The sequence below is a fragment of the Lethenteron reissneri genome, chromosome 26 (genome assembly GCF_015708825.2).
Source record: "Lethenteron reissneri isolate LAM-NWPU_2019-01 chromosome 26, ASM1570882v1, whole genome shotgun sequence".
NCBI lineage: Eukaryota > Metazoa > Chordata > Hyperoartia > Petromyzontiformes > Petromyzontidae > Lethenteron > Lethenteron reissneri.
The window spans coordinates 20,542,270-20,569,201 of record NC_083804.1 but is presented as its reverse complement, the minus strand read 5'-3'; the positions used below and the strand labels follow the sequence as shown (position 1 = coordinate 20,569,201).

At 46.3% G+C, this 26,932-nt stretch overlaps 1 protein-coding gene across 1 annotated transcript; it reads left to right on the top strand.

Moving 5' to 3' along the window:
• LOC133347842 (arf-GAP with dual PH domain-containing protein 1-like) lies at positions 1-26,932 on the top strand. Its single transcript, XM_061560507.1, has 11 exons — positions 1-1,252; positions 10,879-11,009; positions 12,663-12,754; positions 15,866-15,948; positions 17,911-18,023; positions 18,357-18,503; positions 20,515-20,598; positions 21,223-21,285; positions 22,166-22,243; positions 22,891-23,119; positions 23,718-26,932. The coding sequence occupies exons 1-11, from the start codon at positions 1,180-1,182 to the stop codon at positions 23,744-23,746; spliced, it is 1,122 nt and encodes a 373-aa protein (XP_061416491.1). The 5' UTR covers positions 1-1,179; the 3' UTR covers positions 23,747-26,932.

Below are 26,932 nucleotides of genomic sequence, written 5' to 3'. Positions count from 1 at the left end.
CTGTTACGTGGGGTTTCTCCTCCACTCTGCTTGGACAGCCGACCTAGACAGTCGGACATCACAGCCGCTTCAGTACAAAACGACAGCAGGCATCTACAGAGCGGGAGACACTGTGTGTGTGTGTGATTAACGCACACGAGCTGTCAACAAGCAGGGGTTGTGTGTGTGAGTAGAGATAGCGGGTGTGTGGGTGTGGAGGGGTGTAGATAGCGTTGTTTCAATAGCACTGCCATAGGTACGCGGGTACAGGTGAGGTCTGCAGGTAAGGTGGCTCAGGTGAGTGTGAGGCGGTTTATGTAACATCAGGTGCGTCGGTACAGGTGAGGTGTGCCGGCTATTGCCGGTAAGCTGTTTTAGGTGAGCTGGTTCAGGTGCGGTGGCTCAGGTGAGCAGGGTTAGCAGGAGCACAGGTGAGCACAGATCGAAGCGTTTAAGCGAGACGTCGAGGGTGATTTGGCCCGGATTGAGAGCCGATTGCTGGGCCCACTTTCCCAGGTGAGGAGGGGAGGGGCAGGAACCCACACTCGTAGCCGCCTCCAGGTGGGCTCGTGAGTGGGAGGATCCGGTGAGTGGGTGCCTTTACACTGCTGGGGGAGCGGAGATGAGATAGGCGTTTGCCTGGTGGGGGTCGTCGGTTCTCTTCCGTTATCGGTTTTGGCGCCAGGTAGGTAGGTAGGCAGGCAGGCATGCAGGCAGGCAGGTAGGTAGGTAGGCAGGTAAGCAGGCAGCAGATTTTAAGAAAAGCGCTGTTGTTGGCGTACTCGAGTGAATAGGCAGGTAGGCGAGTGGCATTCTTGTTGTTTTTGTTCGTGGGTAGGTGAGTTGGTTAGTCAGGGAACTATTGGTATTTGCTGGTGGTAGGCAGGCAGGCAAATAGGTAACCAGGTTCGTGACATTCTTGGTGTTTTGGTAGGTGGCTGGGCGAGTAAGTCCGTCGCTAGCCAGGTGGGCGTGTCGGTCAGAAAGAAAGAAAGTTAGGAAGGAAGTGTCGCCATCAAGGTGGGTGAGCAGCGAGGTGGACCGGCAACTAACCAGGTAGAAAACCAGGTGGGTGAGTCGCCGGGTTAGAGCGGGTGAGTAAACGAGTGGGTGGACAGGCAGCTGGGTGAGTAAGCGACTGAACGGGTGGGTCGGGGGGGGGGTCGTTTGAATCTTCACCCGTCCGAAGATCACTCAGCCATGGCAGAGGCTGCACTGCAGCAACTGCTGAAAGTCGATGGGAACGAGGCGTGCGCCGATTGTGGGCTCTCAGGTGAGTGCGGATTCGAGGTGCGGGTGGGATTATTAGTGGTTGTGATGGCCAGGTCACATTGGGAGTGGGCAGACGCGAGCTGTTTGCCAGCCTTGCATGCCGAGTTTCGCTGTCCTATCTCTCTTTCACCTTCACGTGATCGCCTCCCATCGATTATATAATGTTTTGGGATGCACAAAGTCACATTGGAAAGGTTTATAATTAAATGCAATAAATGTATCCGTGTAAATAAGTTAAACGTGTCGCTGGCGCAATGGATAGGTCGTTGGTTCGCATACCCTCTGCTGTTGTGCTAATGTTTGAAATAAGCAAATTACAGATATTGTAGGCTTCCTTTTAAAGTATTTAATTCCACTACACTTGAGCGTATCTTGGACACTTCGATTGGCCTCCGAAAGCCGGTTTAGTCTTCAATAGGGCTGTTAAGATTTGTTTGCTTTTGCGTTACCGGTAACCTCGTGAAATAAAAAGAAAACGGGTCACAAACCAGTTTTGCCGCACATATAAAGGTCAAGCAACAAACGTGGCGTTTGATACTTCACGACTACGAAGAGAGCTGCCCACAGCGGTGTTAACGGTTCGCACACTGGACTTGCAATCCAATAGGTCGCCGGTTCAATTCCATGCATTCATTACTAATATTCCAGTTGCTGTTTCCTCCTACCTTGCTGAACCGGTAATTGAGTTTGAAAACGGTTACCGGTTCTCGTTTAACAACCCCCTAGCCCCTATGCATGTGACCAAATAACCCTGAATAATGGGCCAAATATTGTAGGATCTTACAAAGCTAAACTGGACAGGCCTGAGCATGGTTAGTACTTGGATTTGAGACTCCCTGGGGAATACCAGGCGTTCTGTTGTGAGCTTGGGATTACGAGGTAGCCAGATAATGGCACTCGAGCAAAGGATTCCTGAATACATCTGTACGGAGTTGTTACGTTTTAACCCCTTGTTATGTGTCGAGGGTTGTCCAATTTTCGCCCGCATGAAGCCAAACCACTCATTTAGGGGAATTTGCCAAACATTCCAATGCAGGACCCTCCTGAAAGGGATTCTTTAGACCCTAGTGAGCATTTCCTGGGTGGCACGGTTGGGCTACGTACAGTGCAAGAAAAGTTCAACATACAAAATTATTTATTTAAAAAGGGCTAACTTTGGTTACATTTTAGACGCGTAAAAACGCTAATTTGCTTCGGCATTTCAATGTAAACAAACGTTGTTTCGTTAATTAATATAGCGCCCTTGTTAATTGATTGGCAACACGCGTTTAAAAGCAACTCCACATGCCTTATCATCATCATCGCTGATTTGGAGTTGAAACAATTAGTACCGTACAGTACCACTTAGAAGGAAGTTCTGATGATAGACTGTGCCCCACCATGGGAATGAGGAAATTCCACCAAAGGCAATAAACACTGCCCGAAGCAGGAAAACGCGTTGGATTAAAACAAAAAAACCCTCCAATGCTTGACTTAAGATTTGTGATGTGGAACTCGTGAGGTAAATAAGCCGTTCACAACTTGACGTGACTGTAAATTGAGAAACAGATGAGAATGTACGCGATGGTTCTCGTGAATTGGCGGCTGGAAATAATCCGAGAACAAAAAAAACTGGATTCGATCCAGGAGACAGATTAACTTAGCGAGTCTAATTCTCTTCTTGACGGGAAGGGCATTTGATTTCGGATGGCAATGTCTTTTCCCCCCTTAATTACATTCCAGTTGTCCTTTTGGAATCATTCGATGAGGCGAAATCAATTTCATTTCCAACTGATGCAGTGGCCACCAGGGCCGCACTGTGTCAATGCGAGCGTTGCCTGCAGCAGACTGTGACAGGTCAAAGGTAACCCTCCACCCTGCCCAATGCAACACAATAATGAGGCGGGCGAGGGTTAGGATCTATGATTCATTATGAGCAGAGCAGATAAGTGCAAATGAGTTGGGGGTCATTGGTATTTCCATAAATTCGTCTCCATTAAGAAGCAGTGAGTGCTGTGTGAATGGCATGTCATAGTCGAATAGAGTACACAGGAATAGCATCTGCTGGTACCATAGTCTGAAACTCCATCCCCCAACCATCTGTGCTGTCAACTCGCCGCCCCTGTTGGAGTCCAGGCTCAAGAGACTTACTTTGTATCCACCGCTTATGACCGACCGCCTCTCTATAACATAAAATAAAAACGCACTCATTCTGTACAGTCTTGATATGCGGCCAAATTTCGACGCTACACGTACTGCATTGTACAGAGCGTCGAACTGCACAGCATTCTAACACCGTGCGAGCTAATGTGGCATGTTTCCTTTTCTCTTGTGTGTGTGGGCTTCTCCGGGTACCTCAATTTCCTCCCACACATGCAGAAATGACTCGCTCAGGAAATGGCCAAACATCCTAATGTGGGGGAACCCTCCTGATAAGGAGCCTTGAGACTCAAGTGAGGCCTCAATTATTCATCAACCCACTAGTTAAATTATCATACTAGAAACATTTTTACAGCCATTTGTCAATCTACTGCTAGATGAAGGGCCTCCCCCACACCGTGTCGGTCGTTGGGGTTGTTTGGCCATAATTCACCACGCTGGTCGGTGTGGGTTGGTGAACGGAGGTTCAGGACCGGTCAGAATATGATGTCTCACTGACATTAGCCATGGCCGGATATACAATCTTAGGCCCACTGGCCAGGTTCATTGTGGGGTGGACTACCTATGAGCCAGCCACCACCACCGCCTCGAATGGCTGTCCCCACAAGATGAAGTCGTTGTGAAACCTTTTCATTCGTGGCCATATTTTTCCCAAAAAACTTGGTCATATTACACAACAACAATAAACACCACAATTTCATGGTTTAACCGCTTTCTATCAGCTTCAGCGTCACACTCCGCGAGGGGCAGGTTACTTGGTTTACTGATTACAGTGATCGTAGAATTGCCAAACGTTTATTTATCACAAGACTTGAGGCAATGTATAACATTAAGCTGCGGCCTGCCTTACTAGGGAAAGCAATCTCTGGGCCATAATTGATGCAGGCCTAGTTAACATGTTATATGTTCAGACTTTCATAGTTGTACCACACTGTAGCCCTCTAGGCCTTCTACAACAACATTGTAATTGCCTTCACTCGGTCAGAGTCGTGTGCACGGACGTTGTTTGTCAACACGTCCCCACCTTAAGGGGGCGTCCATAAATGACGTCACGCACCTAGGGGGGGGGGTCAGACATTTGTGACGATGTGTGACGAGGGGGGGGGGGGTGAGAAATGTGACGTCACATTAAAATGCACAACTTTAAATAAATATAGACAACACGTTCTAGTTAATTAAATATACTTTTTAATAAATGCTTTATCTTAAAACATCAGAGTGCAGCGCCACATTAAATACGCACTACAATGACAATAGTTTAAAGCGATTTGAAGCATGTTTTATTTTCGGGGGGGGGGGGCAGAGCTTTGTGACGTCATATTTGAGGGGGGGGGTCAAAAATCGTCAAAATCGCGTGACGTCATTTATGGACGGCCCCTATACGCCTGCCGTTTTCCCTCGAATGCCTTCACACTGCTACAGTACAGCGTGGTCATCCTGCATTTAATGCCGGGAAAACGGTACAAAGATAATTATCCATTAAGAATCCATCACAAACCGCTGAATGGCATACGTACTGCACAGTATACGCTTTGAAAATTTGAATTCGCTCACGATAAACGGTTGAAAACCGCATCGCAGTGCTAGAAAGTTTGCGTGTAAAGCACACAACGTAATGTGGTCAGATCTGAGAAGCTCAGCGGGATGGAGCCTGGTGACTACGTCCCTGGATGGGCAAACCGCTTGTAAATAACAGGTGTTATAGGCGTGGGCTGCAAGGTGGTCAGGGGGGATGACAGCACGTACAAGGGGATAGATGCGGTGAGGCTTTTATGGGTGAAATACATGACATTGTTATAAAACGGCCTTTGGAGTCAGGGGTTAGTGGACCATTTGGAGGTTAAGACTCCCAGGCTACTAGATATTGGCAAGATGGCCAGGACTGAGGAGGTTGCAGTACAGCAAGTGGGTTATTGACCTACGTGTATTTGTACAGAATTCTCCCCAAATGCATTGTGAGGTTTTTTTTTAGTACAGTACTCAGGTTTCTGCTTCTAAACCTCATTTGTATTATCACACTTTGATGTTGAGAAAAACTTCACCAAGTCTCAAGACTATTTTTTTCCAAATTAAGTAATTTGCATCTTCTTGGTTCTTTCAGTAAAGTCAGACCTGTTCTTCACCTGAGGACGGCTGCTTGCGTTGTGGTCGAAACGTGAGAATTATTTTATTATGTTTAATTAATTTTATTTTATTATTTCCCTTCTACGTGGCTTTACCGAAAGAACCAAGAAGATGAATCCCTGCAGTCACGAACGCTTTAAATCGAAATAAAAAAGTTATTTGCAGTTCAGTTTTCAGCGTTGGGATGTTTGTTCAATACCAGTTATGTCGTGCGGTTGAGTTTTTTTATGCACTTTTACATGAGCTATAGGACGAAACGGGAGACCTTAGGAGGAAACACATTGCGGAACACGTGGAAGAACATAATCACTCCACACAGAAAGGGTTGCCTGAGTTGGGATCGAACCTAGGGTTATCTATTTCGTGTTTGAACATCGTAACGCCTCCTGTGTTATTGCCGGAAAGGGTACATCCTATTCCTATCTCATCAGTTTGACACTGGCTAAAAGTTCCCAGAGATATAATTGCTCAACCAGAGCTATGCGTGCGTTCATTTGTGCATTGTCTTTGTATTGTCCACCTTTTGGCGCTCTCTGGTCTAACACTGGTGCGACAAGACCATAAAGAAGGCTGTCTCTGGTATAGGCCAATCCGTTTGAAAGACAGTGCAGACATTATCAGAGCGTTTATTTATCACAAGACTTGAGGCAATGTATAACTTTAAGCTGCACCTGCCTTACTAGGGAAACTAATTTCTGGGCCATAATTTCTGCAGACCGAGTTAACGTGTTATATTTTCAGACTTTCATCGTCACGTAATTGTAGACAACTACCCTATAGTTAATAAAATAAAATAAATGAAAACAACTAAATTAAATCACGACGTTTCGGAGGCAACAAAGAGTATGGATCCTTGCAGTCACGAAAGCTTCAAATCTAGAATAATACCCTATAGTTTTACCACACTGTAGCCCTCTAGGTCTTCTACAACAACATTGTAATTGCCTTCACTTGGTCAGAGTCGTGTGCACGGACGTTGTTTGTCAACACGTCACCACTATAAGGGGGCGTCCATAAATGACGTCACGCACAAGTATGTGTGGTTAATGCAGACTTGATGCCTTGCAATAGGCGTGTCTATTTGGTGTTTGAACAACTTAACACCTCCTTTGTTATTTCCAGAAAGGGTACATCTTATTCTTATTCTCACTTATGGTCTTATTACTGCTATGAGACACGAGAGTTACGTGAATGCAGATATGACGGGGCACAGCGCACCCCTGTATTACGGATAATATTGATGGCGAAAGCCTGCGTGTTAAACTGTATTTGACTAATTTATCAATAAAAAAAACTGCAGGTGGAACTTCCTGGGATCTCACCAACTTCAACTGACAGCAATTGAGCAACAGGGACGTGCGGTCAGCGGAGGCAGTTTGATACTGTCATACTCCAATGAAAATCGCTGTTACGAAAAAAAAAGAATAATCAAATAAAATAAATATTAAGATTTTTCCACTGATCTGTGTTATAAATGTAATTTCTGTACGATTCCAATAATTTTTATAGTCAAAATCGCCAAATTTGTGGAGCTCCGCTGCAAATACAGGAAGAGACGAGAGGTGAGGCAGCGACGAGCTCAGCCTCCCCTCTGATTGCCCAACCCCTCAGTAACTGGATGGAGCGCGGGCAATAAGCGCGTGCCTGTTACTATCTTAGTATGCCACCAATGTAATGTTTGTAGACCCCTTCATTTCATGTCCTCGCCTTCCATACTCCAGGTAACTTATTTCACGTATGTGTATAAATATATTTAGGCTCGCTGGTCTCGTCATGAAACTGCAATGAAAAAGCATCAGGGGAGGCAGCCATCACATCTGCCTCACCGAGGGGGACGTGTCTAACACGCCCCCCTCAGTGAGGCCACGCCCTTCAGCGAGGCCACGCCCCCTCAGTGTGTGACCACGCCCCCTCCGTGAGGCCACGCCCCCCTCCGTGTGTGAATCTAGCTCTGACACGAGCCAGTGCCTCCCCAGCCATTGACCTCACCGCACGTCACTGATGTGGTCCCACACACACAGACACGTGGGTTTGTCCAACTCTTGTGCAACTCGTGCCCGCGATTGCTGCAATTTCTTACCTGACTGGTGGGAAACTCAATGTCTCGAACAAGAACTCGGAGATACCATCAGCGTCATCGCGAGATCAAAGTTGCAAACCACTTCTCAGGAAATATTACCAAACGGAGAGAGACACATACGATGATTATTTTAGTTTAACCGGGCAGGAAACCCATTGAGGCCACGATCTATTAAATAATTACGGCAAAAAACAACTGACAACGTGTGAAGAAAACAACGCGCAGGATGCACCCTTTGAAAATTATATATGATAGTGCTTGTGAATAATTTCGGAATTGCACATTGAATCACGTCGCCTCTGCAAGTGCGACCCTGTTTAATGTGGGGGGGCACTGACAATGACTGAGGAGAAGGGCACGCCGCAGACGATGTCAGAGTTTCCCGCATCTCTGATTAGCACGGCTGGCTATGTACGGTGTGAAAGAAGTGCAACATACGTACATACGTCAAATGCAAAGCGGAATGGAGTAACTAATCAAGCTGTTTTTATCCGTCTCACCTCACCCACCCTATAGATATATTGTATCAGTACTCGCTGACATGGCTAGAATTATTTGTAAGTGGAGGTCTGAGTCTTCAACTATCTTTGTCTTCTCAGAATCTTTATACTGGAGGAATCCGATGAGCTATAAAGCTCTTTTTTCACAGATGTCCAGTAGGAGCGGGTCAGAACATGACAACAAAAAACACAAACACGATAGGAGTGCACGGTATAGGAGGATATAAAACGAAACATGTTTTAAAGTTTTTTTACCAGGTAAAGAAAGCCCACTGAGCTTGTTAGCTTCCGTTTGTAAGAGGCGACCTGGCTTTCACAAATGATAGTTCTTACGAAGTGGCTTATTATTACGTGGAAATGTATAGCAGCCAAATAATCAAAATAATCTGCCCCCTGCCGCCCCTCGAACGCTACGGAACCAGCGGCAAATTGACATCGCATCCCTTCTAGTGACGCCTGCCACGGAAACACATCTCCTTGTTTTTTGAGAGTCCATAATAACGTCTCCAACTTGTGCGTTAGTTCTCTAATCGGCGACGCGTTCCTCTTTCCGTCTCTCAATGCCCCGTGTGTCGTCACAATTTTGGTTCGTTATTTTTGGGTGGGGGGGGCGCACCCGGCTTAGAGGAAGTGGAAATATGGAAGCGATGTGGCGACATTATGAACTTAAGTTTTACGCACGGTTGCATCGCTGCTGCGGACAGATGTTCGCGGTGGTCTTCGAATGCGGGGAAACGTCGTTGCGTGACACGAGACCGCGCGCACGCGACCTTTGCCACTTTCTGTTGCCTCTGCATTGTATCAGAGTTGCCTGCCATCGAGCTACGCAATCAAAGCGCGTGGCATTCAAAAAAAAAAGTTCATATCGTAGGGGATTTAGCGGATTAGCGATTCGACTAAGAGCGCCCTCCTCTCAAGAAGAAAGTTACGAGTCGGATCATGGACGAGGGTCAACTCATTCTGTCATCCCCTGGGGTTGATAAAATGAGTACCTATAGTGTATGCGTAGGTTTTCTCAGCCAAATTTATGATTTGCAGTAGAGTCTTTTCGGCTAGACCACGTAATGTTTTGACCAAATGTGTGGTGGTGGTGGCGTTGGTGAAACCCTCTAACGACCCAGCACAGATTAAGTGGTCACATGGTGCACAAGCGTTTTAAACGCGGCAATTATTATTCTCTCGGCTCGCCGGCTAGTTGAGGGAGAAATTTTCGCAACTGAATTCAGCAAACGGTTGTCCATTGTTCAGTTTAACTGTGAGAGTTACCCTTGTACCATGTGACAGATCATATGATTTTACACCACGTGACAATTTAACCTGTGATGGGTTGATCAGGTTGGTGGGGGGTTTTACGAAGCGTTTGATCAGATCGTTAGGTGGCTCAGTCACGAACAAATTACTTACGAATGAAAATGGGTACCGCTTTGCAGACAGTCATTGATCGCCCTATGGAAACAATGGCCCCTGCCATGGAAACGTGGAATTTCGACCACAAACTCCGGGCCAATAACAACAGATGAGTGCATTTCGATTGAGCTGGGAGACACTTTAATATCGACTTGTTTAGTGACCTTTTTAGCCATTATCCCTTCGTATGTGCAGGATTTCTCTGGGTACTCTGGTTTCCTCCCACATGCATAGCACTCGTTCAAAAGGAATGTCCAAACATCGTAATGGGTGGTGGTGGTGTTATTGAAAAAGGGTTTTGCGACTCAATAAAGCGTTTTCGTGGACTGAAGGCCACAAGGATTTGCATTTGTGCGGTGCCTAAAATGTCTCGGCATATCTCAAACATTCCCATTGCTCTGCAGCAATCTAGCCTGGGGTTAACAACGACAGTACCAATACAGCACCTGGATACAAATGCTTCTGAAGATGCTTCACAGAGAAATTAAGGTTGACTCAATAGCACACGTGCACAGGTAAAAAAAAACGTAACAGAAATATAATGAATAAATAAAAAATGTTGGGTAGACTGGGCAGTGGTGCCATTACTCTGCACAGGAGCCACCACAACCACCACTCAGGCCAAGACAGGCCCAAGATCACGTGTCCCCCACCCTGTCCTCTCGCCAAGGCGATTCTCTCCAAACTGCTCTTGTAATTCCTTTAGGGGTTCTAGGTGAGGCACCCGCGGTCTACTGAAGCATACTCTGCATAAACCACGTGGTTTTCCCTTCCCTGGGACATTGCCAACACCTTAATGGGGAAAGTCGCAAAAAATAAATCTCAAATCGTTGCGAGAAAGACATTCTAATTTCGTAAAAAAAATTCACTGGACAACTTAGCAAATATTACCCACAGTAAAGATACATGATGCACACCTGAACCTCCGATTAGCATAGTTGGCTATGTACGGTGTGAAAGAAGTTCAACATACATACATAATTTTGTCTTGCAGTGAAAGTCGCTAAATATTATCGTGAGTTAGTCGGACGTAACTGTCGCTCGATCCAGCAACGGACCGCTAAGCTGGAAACACCACCCTGCGCACGTTCTGCCCGAATGTAGTTTTTCATCTTTGCAAAGCGTATCGAGTTGCTGTTACATTTAGAGGGTATATACATTCCAATCACTATTGCTGACGTTATAGTTGATTGGAGATGTGGGAGGGCGGGGGGTGCGCGGAAGGGTGTGCGTGGAGGCTGGTGCGTTTGCGGACGCTTTAACACATCTTTGTAAAAAAAAAAAAGTGTGCACGTGTGAGTGGACAACGAGGCCTTACGCGCCGCCAGGGCTGCCCGCCGAGACCGAACGACGTAATTCCCTCCGACGACCCTGCAGGTCCCGAATGGGCATCGTACTCCCTGGGCGTCTTCCTGTGCCGGGAATGCTCGAGCATCCACGCGAACCTGCGGGACACCAGCAAGATCAAGTCCACTCGGGCGGACAAGTGGAACGACGAGCAGGTGCAGGTAAGGGTCGAACCCCCTCGCGTCCCTTTCGGGACGTCACGACGGCAACGCCGGTGTCCAAAGGACCATCTGCGTTCGAGCCGTGTGTGGTGGCGCATGCTCTGAGTTGGTTTTTTAAACATTTTTATTATTTTTTTTTCTGCACACAAGAACAAAGGCACGCTGCAGAATGTTGGGTGACAAAAAAATGCCAGGCCCATGTACCTGAACGTGTCCTGGTTGATGGGGGGGGGGGACGACATGCAACCCGGTGAATTCCGCGAGTGTTTTAAAAGTAATTTGGACGACCCCGTTGTACGTTACGCGAACTTTTAGTTTAATTTAATACTGAGACGTACAGCATTACCTCGTTGTTTATGAGGGATATGTTCCTGAGATGCTCGTGAATAGCAAATTTATCTGATAATAATATTTGCCGACGAATATTATACGCGCAACATCTGCAGACGCTTCAAAAGCTTCGAGAAGTTATCTCTGTCTCTGTCATCTCTTTATATCGTCAGTTTCTCTCTCATCACTTTGTCTCATCATTTTCTCGCGTCACATTCTCTCTGTCTCTCAATGCAGTCGTGTAGAGTTCCAGATGCGAATGACGGGATAGCCAAAATTGCAGATAACAAGTTCGTGAATAACGAGGCAATGCTGTATTTGTATCTATATTTGTGCAGTATATTTAATTTATCCTGTAATGCTGTTGTCCTGTTGTGGTTCTATCTTTCTTGCTGTATATATATATTTTTGAAGATTTTTGTAGTTTTGGTTACCCAGGTCACTCGTGCACATCCAACTATGCTGTCCTTATTGAGTTCCCACCTTGTTAAGCAAACTAAACAAAGATAAAACTAAGGGTTTGCGGAACACGGAGAGATTTGTGAAACTCCCAAACCTGTCAGGTTCAGTGATGGCTCAGCAGGTGGCAGGACAGCAAATGGATTATTGGATCCATCTGCCTGGAACCCTTTGCGTGGTTTGCTCGAGAATGTGGGTTTTTCCCGTATGCTGGATTTCCTCTCATACGCAAAAGACTCTTGAATTGAACCGGATGGAACTGGATGAACATTTCATTGCAGGACCGTCCTGAAAACGTCTTGAAACTCATTGAGGCTTTCACGGTTAAATAAAGAGCATTTTTATAATAATATTATTTTTAATCATTCCCCAAATACATTTAACAATGCTATTGCTTTTTATAAACATGGAATTATTGATTCCACGCTGGAACACCAAATAACGAATGCCTAAAAATGTAGTAAATAAACACCATCTTGTAAGGGCGTTAAAGTTTCCCACAGTCAAAATGAACGTTGGTCACACCTTTATTGGTGGCTGCCCTGTGACAAGAGGTGAAAAAGTCCACATTGCTGTGACAGGGACCTGTATGTTCACAGGCCGCTAACCCTAACTGGGATTCTAACTCGCATTCTTTTCCGTTGCTCGACCTGCTGAGCTGAATTTCAGGGGCGGTGGTGGTTGAAATGTAAAAAGTTCCACCGAACCAAAACTAAGTGTCGGTGCATAACAACGCTGAGCACTGCACTTGCGTGCGCCTTCGTTTATCCATGACCGCATTCAGACTCCATGCAAATAAAGCTCCCCATTCTTTCTCTCTCTCGCTTCTACCTCCCCATTCTTTCTCTCCCCCCTCCCCCTCAGTTCATGGCAAGCCTCGGAAACAAAGCGGTAAAAGCGAAATATGAGAAGCACGTCCCCCCGTTCTACTATCGGCCGAAACCCAACGACTGCCAGTGAGTGTATCTCTCTCTCTCTTGTCTCTCTCGAGTACCTCGTCTCGTTGAACAAAGTGAACTTGGAACGTTTGTGTCCATCGCCAGACGGGCTTGTTGCGAGGCAACACTGCCCTCCCACCCCACCCGGCCCCCCTCCCCCCAGTTGGCGCTTTACACCTGAGATTAATTTCCCACCAATGTCCCGCACCGTCCAGCGTGATGCGAGCGTGATCAGAGCATTGAAAAAATAGCGGTGCGTGTGCTAGCACGCAGGGCTTGCATTTCCTCACTGGATATTTTTTTCCGGAGCACTGATAGCCTGCAGTAGTAGGTGACACGTGACTAGCAGTCACCTGATATGAAAAAAAAATCATGATTTTCTTACCTTTCCTTACACTTTGCACTCCTCTCATGTTATGTTTATAGCTCATCTGATTCCTCCAGTTTAAAAAACAAAGATTCTGATTTTGAGTAGCCATAGTCATAGCGAGAGGTGAAGTGGATGCGATGTGCCGGTTGCGGAAATATTTTACGTAGGGGGTGCCGACCCAGACAAACCAGGTTGAGGTTAAGCCCTATTGCACACAAACGGTTCTTGCTTCCTCGTATTGCCTCATTTCCAATCCGTGGCCCCATATTTCTCGGCAGAGATTTAATAAAAAAAACAGCTGATAGAAAATGATTTGTGTTTCTTACCGCAGACCAGGATGATTATGCCGGCTCAAGGTGGGTGCAGTGCCGGACGCGAAGGTTTGACAAACAATGTCATTACCGCTTGCTGGACATGCCCTGTGTACAGCGCCACCAGTTCTTAAGAGACACTTACACGTAGCCAAACAAGTTGCCGTGTTTTTTTGGTGTACTAAAAAAAAATGCACGATGCGTTGTGTTGTTGAATGGGGGTGAAAAGGAAGGGGTGACTGAGCGCACACGCAGACACCGCAGACTTGCATGGGTTTACAAAATACTGGCCAATCAACATTTAATATTGATTGTTAGGTTCATGATATGTGTATCAAATGATGCGCGTGAGAAGCGGTGAATTTGAGATTGATTTAAGTCATGTGCCTATGTCACATTTTGCATAACGCAGGGGACAAATGTACAAATGAGACGGAACGAAGGAGAAACAATGCAAACAAGATGGTAAACATGAGAGAAAAATATTTTTAGAAATGTATTGAAGTTCCATCCCAGAATTCACGACAGTTTATCGAATCTTTGCAGGGAATTCTGACAGAGTCGTGATTTCTAGGTCAGGAATTTTATTTGTGTAAAATTATTGTAATTTTCTTAATGAACTAAATTCCATTAAGTGGTGCATTTTAAATTGACGCATTGCATCATACGAGCTTGCTGATGTCGTAATTTCTCTCTCGCCGAGCGATGGGACGCATTAACAAACAACGATAATCGATCGGCTGGGATGGTAACACGAGTCGTACTGCCGTAGCCCGGCCAAACCACGGCCTGAATATCCGCCACCCTGGAAATGACAAAAAAGCCCGTAGCGTAAGCATTGTTTTGAAGAAGTAGCACTGCCAGTCACAAAATGGACGTTCTTGTGAACGACGTTGCAAGGCTAGCGTCGACAAACGCGCACGTAGGTGCGTGTGACGATCTGTCAGTTCGTCCCTCAAAACCACCCTTTGCGCTCGCGACACGTGCATCGAATCGGGGCCAATAATAAGCATTGATAATTATTTGTATGGAAATGACACAATTCCGTATCGTAAGCTATTGAACGAAACGCATTGCCCGGTACACATGGGGACAAAAACATAAACAAACCGCAATCACCATTTCCTGAATTCTGAATTCAAAAGCACGAACCACGAATTGTGGCGATTCGTCAAACTGCTGGGACGGGGAAGGGTTTGATAAACGTCCAGTACCCAGCCTGCTTATGACCGCTATCACCTGGGTGGGATCCACTCGATGTTATCAGACCCTGGAAGTTAACCAGCTAAAGCCTGGAACACGCTCGGGCGGTTTGTCGTAGGGCTTGCGTGGCTACGTGGTGGGGAGTAGGCGACAGTTCAGCAAAATTCATCGTTGTAGTGTACTTCTATGCTCCTCACACTTGGGGGCACAAAAGAGGAAGTTGCCCCCCCACCCCACCTCTCCCCGTCAATATTTAGATGGACGTCGTTTGTCATTGAGCGTTTACATTTTTTTTGTAAAATGGTTATTCATGAATAACGCTTTGCCCCCTCTCAATTTTTGTTTCATATGGGCAAGTCAGTTACCCAGTGTGGTGAACTATGGTTAAATATCCCTCACTGCCCGCACAGGCATGGGGGAGGACGTCATCCAGCAGTGGATACAGGCTGGGGTGTGCCTCGCTAACGATTATAACAACTCACTACTCTATGGGATGTCGAGGAAAAACAGTAGCAAGCCGCAGTGTGTACAAAATTCTCTAGCACGTGTCATGACGGGTACTGCAAGATCCGACCGTCCGTCCAGCACTTGCGGACGCTGCATTGGCTTCCAGTTGCCGAACGAATACATGATAAGGTCACACTCATTACACAAAGAAGTGCTTATTCTTGGTTCTTTTGGTAAAGTCACGTAGAAGGGAAATAATAAAAATAAAAGCTAATAAAATAAAATTCTCACTATTATTATTTTATTATGTTGTATTATTATTTTATTATTTCCCTTCTACGTGACTTTACCGAAAGAACCAAGAATATGAATCCCTGCAGTCACGAAAGATTTGAATCGAAACACAAAGTTCTTGCCACATATTAACCACAATACCTTGCTGATATCAAGGAGCATAAATCACCACGCGAACTCCGGTCATCCTCGCAGCGCCTTCTGACTAGCCATTGAACAACAAAGACGGTCACCACATCGCGCATTTTCAGATGTGCTTCTGCAGCCGTCTGGAACGCTCTTCCTTCCGATATTACGAAACCACTGGAGCTATGTACTTTTTTAATCATCTAGATTGAAAGCTCATTTCTTTCGAATAGCTTTTTGTGTTTAGTTTATTGTCCTTTCCCGGCACCTCCGATTAGCACGTTTGGCTATGTACGGTGCGAAAGAAATTCGTACATACATGCATACATTCACGGAGTCACTCATCCTTTCCCCCCCCCCCTCCCATCCCGTCACCAGAGTCGTGCGGGAGCAGTGGATCAGAGCAAAGTACGAGCGGCAGGAGTTCATCTTCACCGACCGGCAGGAGCCGTATTCGGCAGGTGACTACACTCGCCCCTCGCTGTGTCCTCCTTCGCCATTGGAAATCAAGACCATGTCGTAACGCGCGCCAGAATTTCTGGGTCCCGTGCCAGGGGCTCACAGCGGCGGTGTCTTTTGTCAATGTTGACCGGACGGAGGCTATCCTGTGTGACCTTGGCAACAAAATGCTAATTCCCGTTTTTTTTAGAAGCGTTGGAATCGGCACTGCTGCGATGGTGGGGGTTCTAACGTTTAATTCTCGGCCTTTGCCTGAACGGGCGCGAGTGTTTGGGTTGGCAGGTTCTTTGCACAATTTTCTCAGCGGTGGCAAAATATTATCTCAAGGAATGACACTGACAGACGGGAAGAGGAACGCATCATTCGAGAATGATCGCGGGTCAATTACATCCTTCAAACTGTTAAGAGAGGTCAGCGGGCTTGAGCAGGGCACGTAACGGCTTAGAAGGGATGATGGCCGATGGTCAAGAAATAGTAATGACGCAACAGCCAAGAAGCTGAACGGGTCTGAGAGCACGCTCACCGAGGAGATGGAGCAATGACATCAAATGATGTTCACAAAGGTGCTAAGTGGATTATTGCATGGATGGATCGTGGGAGGTGGCGACGGCTTGGGGAGGTTTCATCCAGCGGTAGATTGACCACGGTTGTTGATGCTGATGACGGACACGTTCAGTAGACGGGAACGGAATGCACCATGGACTATTCTGCAGTAGAAGAATTCGGAGGTTAAAGGAAGTCATCCAGAGGCCTCGAATATCTGGGCATTGGTAGCGCATGCCTGTCATCCAGCAAAAGTGAAGGCGAGGGTTGGTGCATCACACAAATGCTATAAATTCCCTTTTTTTGGGCATCAATGAGCCATATCCTGGCTGCCAGGAAAAGCCGCCGCGGTGATGAGATGTTAACTCCCTCGCCTGGTATGCAGGAGGTCGTGGGTTTAACCCCAATCCTGACACCTGTATATTTGCAGGTTGGCTGCTATACATTTCCTCGTGATAAGTCACTTCATTGGGCTATCATTTGTGGCCAGATCGCTTCTGAAAAAAGAGTTATATAGCTCCGTGGACTTTACCTGGTAAAATATAAAAAGTTTAGTTTAAGGCAGTCCAGAAATGGTAGACACGAACTGTTCAATGCTCATGTAAACATTAATTGGCTGATACTATACCACCTTAATAAGTAGAGAACTGCAGAGCTTGATGGGGGTGGGAAATTGGTACTGGCTTACCACCTGGCCGCTGCCTTGCAGCTCATCTTTGGTTCCTCCTCACGCCTCCGAGTTGTTCTCTTTCTTCGAGTGCGATTCTTCTATCACGTCTGAGAGTATGACGTGGCACAGCTTCCCTACAGCACTGTAAGTCAACGAAAATAACTGTATGTAAAGTCCAGCCAACTGGCAGCATTTGCTTAACAGGCCATCACACATCCTGCTGAAGGAACTTAAAATGTCAAAGCTGGCGCAAAGTTTGACCAATGAAAGGGGCGATGGCCAGTGGGGGAGAATAACGATGGGAGCAGAAGCCAGTGGAAGGACCGTGCCTGAGAGGACGACCAACACAAAGATTGGGGGGGAAATGAGATCAGCTCATTCATGGAATAATAATAATGCAATTTCTAACACGTGCAAATTTGCGGACGTAACGGCCGCAACTCAGAGGCACGGAGCCAAGCACAGAGTCGCTCGAAAGCGTGGTTATAGAGGTGAGTTTTTAAGTGTCTCTTGAAGGAGGCAATTGAGGTGATGCTGCGAATGTGCAGAGGGATTACGTTCCAGACTGTTGGGGCTGCCACCGAGAAGCGGCGCATAGACGTGACCATCCTGGATCTTGGTATCAAGAGGAGGTCGTGAGTCGTGCTGCGCAGGTATCTGCCGTGTGCTGAGCTGCAAGTCGTCAATAATGAAGAAAGGTACGGCTGGCAGTGAATTGATCAAGGCTCACGGTGACGATGATGTGCTGCAGGCTACAGGGAAGGCGTGCTGTGGAAGAGGGGCCGTGACAACGGCCAGTTCCTGCAGAGGAAGTTCATTCTGTCGGAGAAGGAGGGCAGCTTGAAGTACTTCACCAAGTTTGATGCAAGTGTCTGGGGCATCACACACACTCCATCTATGACTTGTCTTAAATGTAAAATGTATATATGTATCCCCGTGTTTGTCCCCTTTTGGCAGTGGCCAGAGTCTCCATACGATGGGTTGCAGTCCTGTGACAGGGTGTAGTCAATCCATAGGAAAACCACTGCGTTGGGATTAATGCTAAAAAATGTTTGTCTCGTTTTCTCGGAGAAACTGAGCAATGGAAAATTGAAAAAGGTCCTCGTTCACCAAAGGGCGCTGCACACAACCCATACGTCATATCTGCCACATGTCCTGTCCCCAACCCACCCCCACCGTGACCTCTTGTCGCTCCAGGGCAAGGAGCCCAAAGCCACGGTGAAGATCGCGGACATCAACCCCACTTTCCAACCGACGAAGATTGGAAACCCCAACGGCCTGCAGATCACCTACCTGAAGGACTTCAGCACCCGCAACATCTTCATCTACCACGAGGAAGGAAAGGTGCGTAGGCGCGTGGGCCTCCGTTGCCATGACGCAAGCATCGCGGTGGTGCGAGGAAAGTTCCGACGTGCATCACGATTCTCCTGCCCAGCTGTTCGACCATTTGTAGTGATTCACCTGCCAGGCGGTTCGACCAATTGTAGCGATTCGCCTGCCAATCGTCGCGGTTCGACCAATCATTGCAATTTGCAGTCACAATCCCTCTATCAGAATCTATTTACTTTCTCGTCTCGTTTATATTCTCGGTTTTGTGTCTCGCTTGGACAGTTTTGTCGCTCCAATAGTTTATGCAACATGTAACATTCGCGTATAATTTGCACGTCTTTTCTATAAATCGTAAATTATTGATTGTATGTAGCACGCATGAGTCGATGTGTCAGTTTCAGTTTTCAGTTTAATTGTGAGCCATGTGGCTTCTGACTCGGGTGCAACCGTGTCATTTATTGTAAGTGTAAGAATATACTTTCAGAGATGAATTACCACGTCGTTACCTGCCTATGTAATGTGAAGGGAAAAAGGAGCTTGGCAATAACTGTTTTGTCAAAGGACCAGATTCTCATCTTGACAAAACGTTTAGTTTCATCAGATTTTCAACCACCGTTTTGGCACAGCACCTAGAAGTGTGGTTGCATTTAGATGCAACTGTATGAATCCACGTTGCGTCATATTCAATAAGAAGCTCCGTTGGAGTAATTACGAAGTTGATATTGTGGTTCATAAATGAATCCTCTCATATGAACCACAATACCTTGCTGATCTCATCAAGGAAGATAAACCATCACGCAAACTCCGGTCATCCTCGCCACGGCTTTTGACTGGCCGTCGAACAAAGGCAGTCACTGTATCGCACGTTTTCAGATGCGCTTCTGCGGCCGTCTGGAATGCTCTTCCTTCTAATATTTGAAAGCTACTGGAGCTATGCACTTTTATATCATCGAGATAAAAAAATTATTTCTTTAGAACTGCTGTTTGTATTTAGTTTGTTGTCATTTCCCGGCACCTCCGATCAGCACGGTTGGCTACGTACGGTGTGTAAGAAGTTCAACAGATAGACATACAACATGGAAATGAAAAGGAGAAGAGGAATGAGACAGATCATTTGGTGTGAAATAACAATAAAATGGGCGGGTGTGGGAGTTTCCGCACCTGTCGTGGGCATCGGTGCACCCTCAGTGATAACGGCGACGCTAGAGGCGGAAAGGCATAGATCTCGCACGGTAATATTTTTTCTCGTCAGCCACTTTTTTTTTTCCCCTGCCAAAATTTACCTGTCACACCGCGAAACAACGTGCGAGATTACAGACAGGATTCATCATCGGCGGAATCCGTAAAACACGATCACGTCAGTTAGTTTTTTTTGGTGTTGAGCAAAGTGTTAAACGTTTAGCACTCTCTGCCTGTTATGCAAGAACGTATTGAGTGTGACCACATTCCAACAATGCCACGCCGATTAACGTTTGTGAAAATTGAGTGTCGCGGATTGCCAATCTAAAAATAGGGCCGTGTATTATTCGCGAGTGTCGATTTCCGAGGGACTCTCGTATTCGCCGGCTGCTCCACAAACTTAGCACCTCACACGTCAACGAGTCGGTGGTCGTGAGCAGAAGCCCTCGTAGCCCCAGCCGTGGTCAAACTCTCTGCATCAGCGAACTCTGGCCGTTTGCGTGGTCGCCGCCGAGTTGGGACGCTGAAAATCATGTTTCTAGGTCGATAATTGTAAGGGGCTATTTTCTTCGTGGTTCATTAGTCGGGGCCCCTTTAAAAACAGAGGGCGTCCCCATATTACACATCCTGAAGGCTGGAAACCCTGCCCCATTTTTCCATCTTATTTGATTGAGAACTCACACTTACAATCGCTAATGAAGTTGAATTCGTGGATGAAGCGTCTAGGTGTATTTCTTGCTCTCCGTCTGTTCTTATTTCAGCGATTCAATGGAAATTTGAATAATAATAATAATTAATCGGGACTCTGTGTGCCCTCTCGCGTGGTGTGCGTTTGTCTCGGCGGCAGGAAATCGTCGACTGGTACAACGCTATCCGAGCTGCGCGCTTCCACTACCACAAGGTGGCGTTCCCCGGAAGCCAAGACGCGGATGTGAGTGCAAGATAGCGAAACATAAAAACGAAAACTAAACTATTTTTTATTTTACCAGGTAAGGCCCACTGTAGACATGTACCGTATGTAGAACTTCTTTCGCACAGTACGTAGCCAACCGTGCTAATCAGAGGTTCGGGGCTATATAGCTCTTGTTCACAAATGATAGCTCAACAAACTGGCTTCTCGCGTGGAAATGTATTGCAGCCAAATACTCTGAATGCACGTCGATTCTGAATGTGGAAGGGAAAACCGGAGGAACCGGAGAAAAATCCACGCGACCACGGGGAGAGTGTTCAAACGCCAAATGTACAGGTGTCAGGGGCCAAGATCGAAACCATGACCTTCTGTATACCGGGTGCAGTATTTAACATTTTGCCATCATAGAATAATGCCATCTGTTTACACAGAGGGTCCCGTCTAAATGCTTGCCGTTGTTTCTACTTCGAAGACCTCAAGGAAACCCATTTTGTTAACACAGATGTTAACCCAATTCTTTTTACATTCTTTTAACGTAAGATTTGGCAGTCGCCGACACAGCCCCAGATTTGTTTTGCAGAGTCTGCCACGGTATCGTGTACCCCGTAAATTATGATGTCAATTGACAACTTTTCTCTTTTTCAGTTGATCCAAAAACTCTCCAGAAATTACATCAAAGAAGGATACATGGAGAAGACAGGGCCAAGGGTAAGGCATGCCAGCAGCTGAAGTGCAATCCGCTGCCGAACTGTTGAACAGTACGTGACGTATTGCGCTCTCTGGAGAATGAGGTATAGGCGGATTTGCTAAATATTCAGATGTGTGAACGCTTATGCAAATTAATATCTGCATCATCCACCCTTAGGTTACTGGGGGGGGAAACTACCCTCCTTTCCTGAAAATGTTTTCCTGTATTTGAGAAGTGATTGTTCGTGAGATACAGAATACATTACTGAGTGTGCAAAGGTCAGATTTGCGAACGTGGTACTGCATTAAAATCCCCCAAAACTGGTTGCAAATTTAGTAATAGGTTTTTACCCTTTTAACTGGTACAAAATCTGACACCTTTATACAAGGCATCATGTTTGCAATAACCTCAACACAAGAAGTCAAAATGCAAACAAAAAGAAACAACTCTGATGATGATAATGATATGCACTGTCCTTGAAGTTGATTGGTAAAGGAGATCTTATAGTGTGGTTGCAAATTGCTGGACGATTATTCGCTTACAATTGTATTCCTGGTCGCACAAACAACGGTGAAAATCAGGCACAGGAAGGAATAGTTTTTGTTATAATTTCCTTATTATTCCAAAATGCCACACTTGGGAATCCTGACGAAATGATGACTCAACATTCCACGAGATGACGGTTCTGTTTCGGACGGGTCGCCGTAGTCACCCATTGGTAGTGTTCGTCGATGTTTTTAACCGGAGCTAATTTGGCTTTAACCGACTACCGACGTGGCTAGATTTATTGTTGCGATGCTTTTTGTATTTGGTTTGTTGTCCTTCCTCTGCACCTCCAATAAGCGTAGTTGGTTACGTATGGTGTGAAATTCAACATATGTACATGTATATATTTCGCAGCAAAGGGAGGGGTTCAAGAGGAGGTGGTGTACTCTGGATGCAGCCGACCGTCGCCTCATGTACTTTAAGGACCCACTGGTAAAGCCACCCTCTTCATCTCTTCACGACTACATCGGCCTGTTCTCTGTGTGTCTAAGTAATCGGGCACGTAACAGTCCACCGATTCATTGATCAAAATATCATATGCAAACTCAACATGCGTTGCCATGAAGCATTTATGGTAAAGGCAAATACATTTAGAGCTCCATTTTATGGTGCCATATATAAATTAAATAAATGCAATTAAATTATTCATCAGCCTTTTGGCTTATCAAGCAGCATGCGTTTAAAAGAAACTGTGGAGGGATTTTGGGTCTTTGGTCTTGTCGGTCTTATCAAGGTGCGTTCATAGCTTGTTGCAGAGGCTCCCCTAGTTACTGCTGCAGGTGTATTACCCATAACATACGCACCGTCTATTTCACAGCGGATCTTAAAGATCCTGTTATGTCATTCAGAGAAGAGTAGGCCAATGTGTGCTGGCATCTTAAGACTGAGTAGGGCTGTCTCCACAGTAAACTTAGCAGTCATGCTTGTTAAACAAATGCTGCCGGTTTGGGCAGGTGTCAATGGCAAGAGCTCTCAATACTTTCACTCACTACATGTGCATTGCTGTGACTACCATCGACGCCTAACTGCCCGCCCACCCGCCCGTCTGTATGTCCATCTGTACACCCGTACGTACGCAGGATGCGTTTGCCAAGGGCGAGGTGTTCCTCGGGCATTCGGACCACGGCTACTCGGTGCAGGAGGGCCTGCCCGGCGGCACGCAGGGCTACCGGTGGCAGTTCGGCATCACCATCACCACGCCCGACCGTGGCTTCCTGTTCGCGTGTGAGAAGGAGGCGGATCAGCAGGAATGGATCAGCGCCTTCAAGAGCATCATCGGTCGCAGCATGTGCCCGCAGGACTACGTCAGTAAGGCCTACCTCTGTCACAGCAGGACTCGAATAATCCGTGCTCCCAATAGTCCGGTGATTCCTGCAATTCGTGGATTGTTGGCGGCATACTCCTCCCGTAATCTGCGGCACACCGTTGGTGGATTATTTGTAATGCTTATGCGGACGGCAAACCGCGATCCGTAGAGGTGAGTGGGACTTATTTTGCATCGGCACAGACTGATGTGACTTGTTTTCATATAAATAACTTCACTTTTTTTTTTATTGTGTGTTGGGGGGGGCACCAAAACCAATTGATCACTTGCCACTGATGTTACCCGTGGCCGGCAATCCTACTCAGGTTTGATGGGTTCACAGCCCAATCCACACCGCATGCTGCTGCACCACTATTGGCCAAAGAGCATTAACAATCATTATCAACAGCCATCATTTCACTGTTGGATGACGGTCTTCCCAAGCCATTGCAGTCCCTTACAGTAATTAACACCTCCGATGAGCAGGGTTGGCTATGTACGGTGCGAAACAATTCCAACATGCATACATACATCAATACGAACGCGTATTAAAGTAACGGGGTGAAACGCCTTCCTCTTTTTTCTCTCTCTCTCTCTGCGCAGTGGAAGCGTACTTCAAGCACAAGCCATGAATCCTCCGCCCGCTGCTGGGACCGCAACTTCTTCGCCCCCCTCCCCCCAACTCGTGCCACTGGACAAACGCAGCGCGCCCGAATCAAATAACGCCCAAGTGGAACGTATTCAGGAGATAAAGCATTCTAGGAAAAGATCCCACAGTGCCCTGCAAGCCCGCCCAACAGTGGGCAGGTATTATGTACAGCGACCTGGTATAGTTGGCGTTAAACGAGTACCTACCTGGTGGCGGTGTGTGTAAAAGCTTAGCGCTGGGGAGAAAAAGGCAGTCGGGGCGTGGTGCAGGCCACACCACCGACTTGGTATGCGTTGCCGCCGCCCTTAAAATGTACTCGCTAACAGCACTTACCCCAACAGTATAAAAAGGCGATAGGGGGATCATTGTCTATATACATGGCATATCTAGTGACGTCACCAGTTATAATTTCGTGTTCATTTTTCACCTTATTTGAAAATTATAACCGTTGCTATGACGCCTGAAGCTGTGGTATAAGAACAGCCTTCTCTGTAATATTTGTGGCCTCTGTATGACCCTTGCATCAGGCAGCTGTATGCACACAGACCCTTCCTGGGGTATGAAAGCAAGGTTGCATTGAGCCATCGGTAAGGGTTTCCACCTTTTACACACACAAAAACCTCACTCAGATGTATTAATACTTCATTCAAAGTGCCATATCCTGACAAATAGGATTTTTGGATAACGATGCTTAATCACGCGAGATATTTTGGAGTCGCTAAGAGTCAAAGTAGTGACTTGGAGAACCGTCTGATATATGTAGTGTCCAGAATAATTTAGGGACGGATGGCAACCCTCGTCACCGGGCCAACCTGAAACATTTACAATAAACCAGCCTGTGAGTCCGGCCATTAACGGACCCTAGGCCCAACTGTCAGCTCCAATCGGCTGACAAATTTAAAAGAAGAACTCCATCGTGTCCCTCCACATATAATTACAACAAATGTCTAAAACCATCACCCTATTGGCTTTCCAGACTGATATTATCAAGTAACATTTGTTAAAGCAAGCAAACGCTATGGACGGGTTTCAGCCTGCTCGGCCTCGCTCATCAGCAGTCAGGCTGGGGTCTGGAAACCCAATGAATTGATGGCCAAAAACGTAATTTTATTTATATGATGAGCGGCAAATAGGAGTTGTGGTGGTCCAACTTTCGTAGCCATCAAGCAAATGCCCTGTGTACCTGGGGGCTCAACCCAACCCTGGTTTTAAATATATTGTGTTGGATTTTTAGTTGTGCCCTCCCCACACCCGCCGCTACAAACCTGCGCAGTCTGAATATGTTCCATGCTCAGTTGGCCGGGGAATCTGGTTGACGGGATCGGATTCCAGCTTCGAAACAGGCATCCGCTGCATGCGTCGCAAACAAAATTGTGTGTTCCTCTCTGTCCTTCCCTCACCCCCCGCCGCTAACGGACAACGTACAGTGCTGCCGAGACCCAGACCTATGCATCTCGCTGTGATCAATAATGCTGTGCCAAAATGCGATAACAGGGGTGTCAAACACACAAGTTGTGAGCAATGCTTAATTGGTTTCTGTGAGAAGCCTTTGCAAAGAGTGTTTTCCAGGCTACGCATATTTCAATGGTGGTTTTCCCATGGATAGACTTGATCCCATCATAGGAATGTGGAGTTTTCATCACTGCCTGAGGAGCCACTAACTTAAACAAATGAGTGCCATCCACGTAGATTATTTAAATTTTTTACGAAAATGTAAATCATGTCTCTTAATTGCAATCCATAATAGGCACATACCCGCACAATCAGTGCATAAACCAAACCGAGCTAAATTAATACAGAGGTCGCTCAAAAATTACAATATATTCGCAAAGGTGGCGGCAAATGCCTTGAATGCCGTGCCTTGAAGGTGGGAAGGTGGATCGTGTGAACGGCATGCTTGATGCTTAAATGGCGGCCTAGCAAGTAGGCTACCAACCTCTCCACATACAGCAATTCCTCGCTTAACGCTGTTGATGTGTTCCTGAAAAGTACGGCGTTAAACGGAGAGCGCGTTTAACGGAAACATTTCGTCATAAATGATGTAAAAACTAAACTTTCGCGCAATGCGATGTACTTGGGGTACGCCACCGCGTCACTGTCATTCCACATACTGTATCGTACCGCTCAAAAAGCGTGTTATAACAGGCGCGTTCCGCATTATAACAGACGCGTTCTGCGCGATAACGGGGAGCGTTCCATGAAAAGTGTTCCTTTGTGGAATCACCGCGTTATAGCAAGGTGTTGTGTGAACATGCGTTGAATGACTTACCGTATACATTTTGCAATGCCTTCTTCTACTACTACTTTTCAAGTGTCCTGCTTTGTGTGGGGGACGAACCCGGAATTCCCGGAAATAACCCACTTGGCATACGGCAGCCCAACACTCAAAAGGTGCCGCACAATCGGGTATATGAACACACTTTACTACCATCTCCGGGCCAAGTGGCAGCTGCCCAGTGGGTTTGGATGTTTCACAAACCTCTGGAAGATCCACCAACAGCGCTGGATCCGCAGGCCTTGAGCACGTGCCCACTTTCTTGAGACTCGACGGTTTGCTGCACGAGTGTATTCGTCGTCGCCTCGATTCTGATTTTTTATTTCTTCAAAGTTCCTCAGCGCTCAGGAACACGTCTGGTGACGTCACAAAGGAGTTGGGCACCCCTGGGTTTTCACACCGTGGTATTTGATTTATTACTTGAAGTGCTGTTTTCTATGGTTTAATCGCCCGTTTTCATATTTTTTATGTTTTTTTAGCATATCTTAATTAAGGCGTTTTGCATACGATGAAACTAAACTGAGCGATACCATAACCTACTTCTTTATTTCAGCTTTACTCGCAGTTTGATTTCGTTCTCCGTAGATATTAGCGTAATAGTTTTTCAGAGGTTGAATTATAGAAAATCCATATTAATCGTTTAAATGAGGTGTACTTTTTGTTTGTTTGAAACGTGTAACATTACTCCATGCCACACGCGTTAATCTTGTTGCTACTAAAGGTGTCAGTTATGGTTTGGCTCGGCTTAATATGAAAGTAAACCAAGTTTTAGATAGAGAATGGGGTTGCTGGATATTCTTAAGATTTAATATTTTGATTGCTTAAGCTGTATTGTTTTTACTTGTAAGGATTCCTATTGTGATTAACAAACATTAATAAATAACAAATGGAAAA

Excerpts from the sequence above, each read along its gene's own strand:
- LOC133347842 (XM_061560507.1), top strand. The coding sequence starts at position 1,180 with ATGGCAGAGGCTGCACTGCAGCAACTGCTGAAAGTCGATGGGAACGAG. Across the intron at positions 15,949-17,910 it reads GCAGGAGCCGTATTCGGCAG|GCTACAGGGAAGGCGTGCTG; the intron begins GTGACTACACTC and ends GATGTGCTGCAG. Across the intron at positions 18,504-20,514 it reads TCTACCACGAGGAAGGAAAG|GAAATCGTCGACTGGTACAA; the intron begins GTGCGTAGGCGC and ends TCTCGGCGGCAG.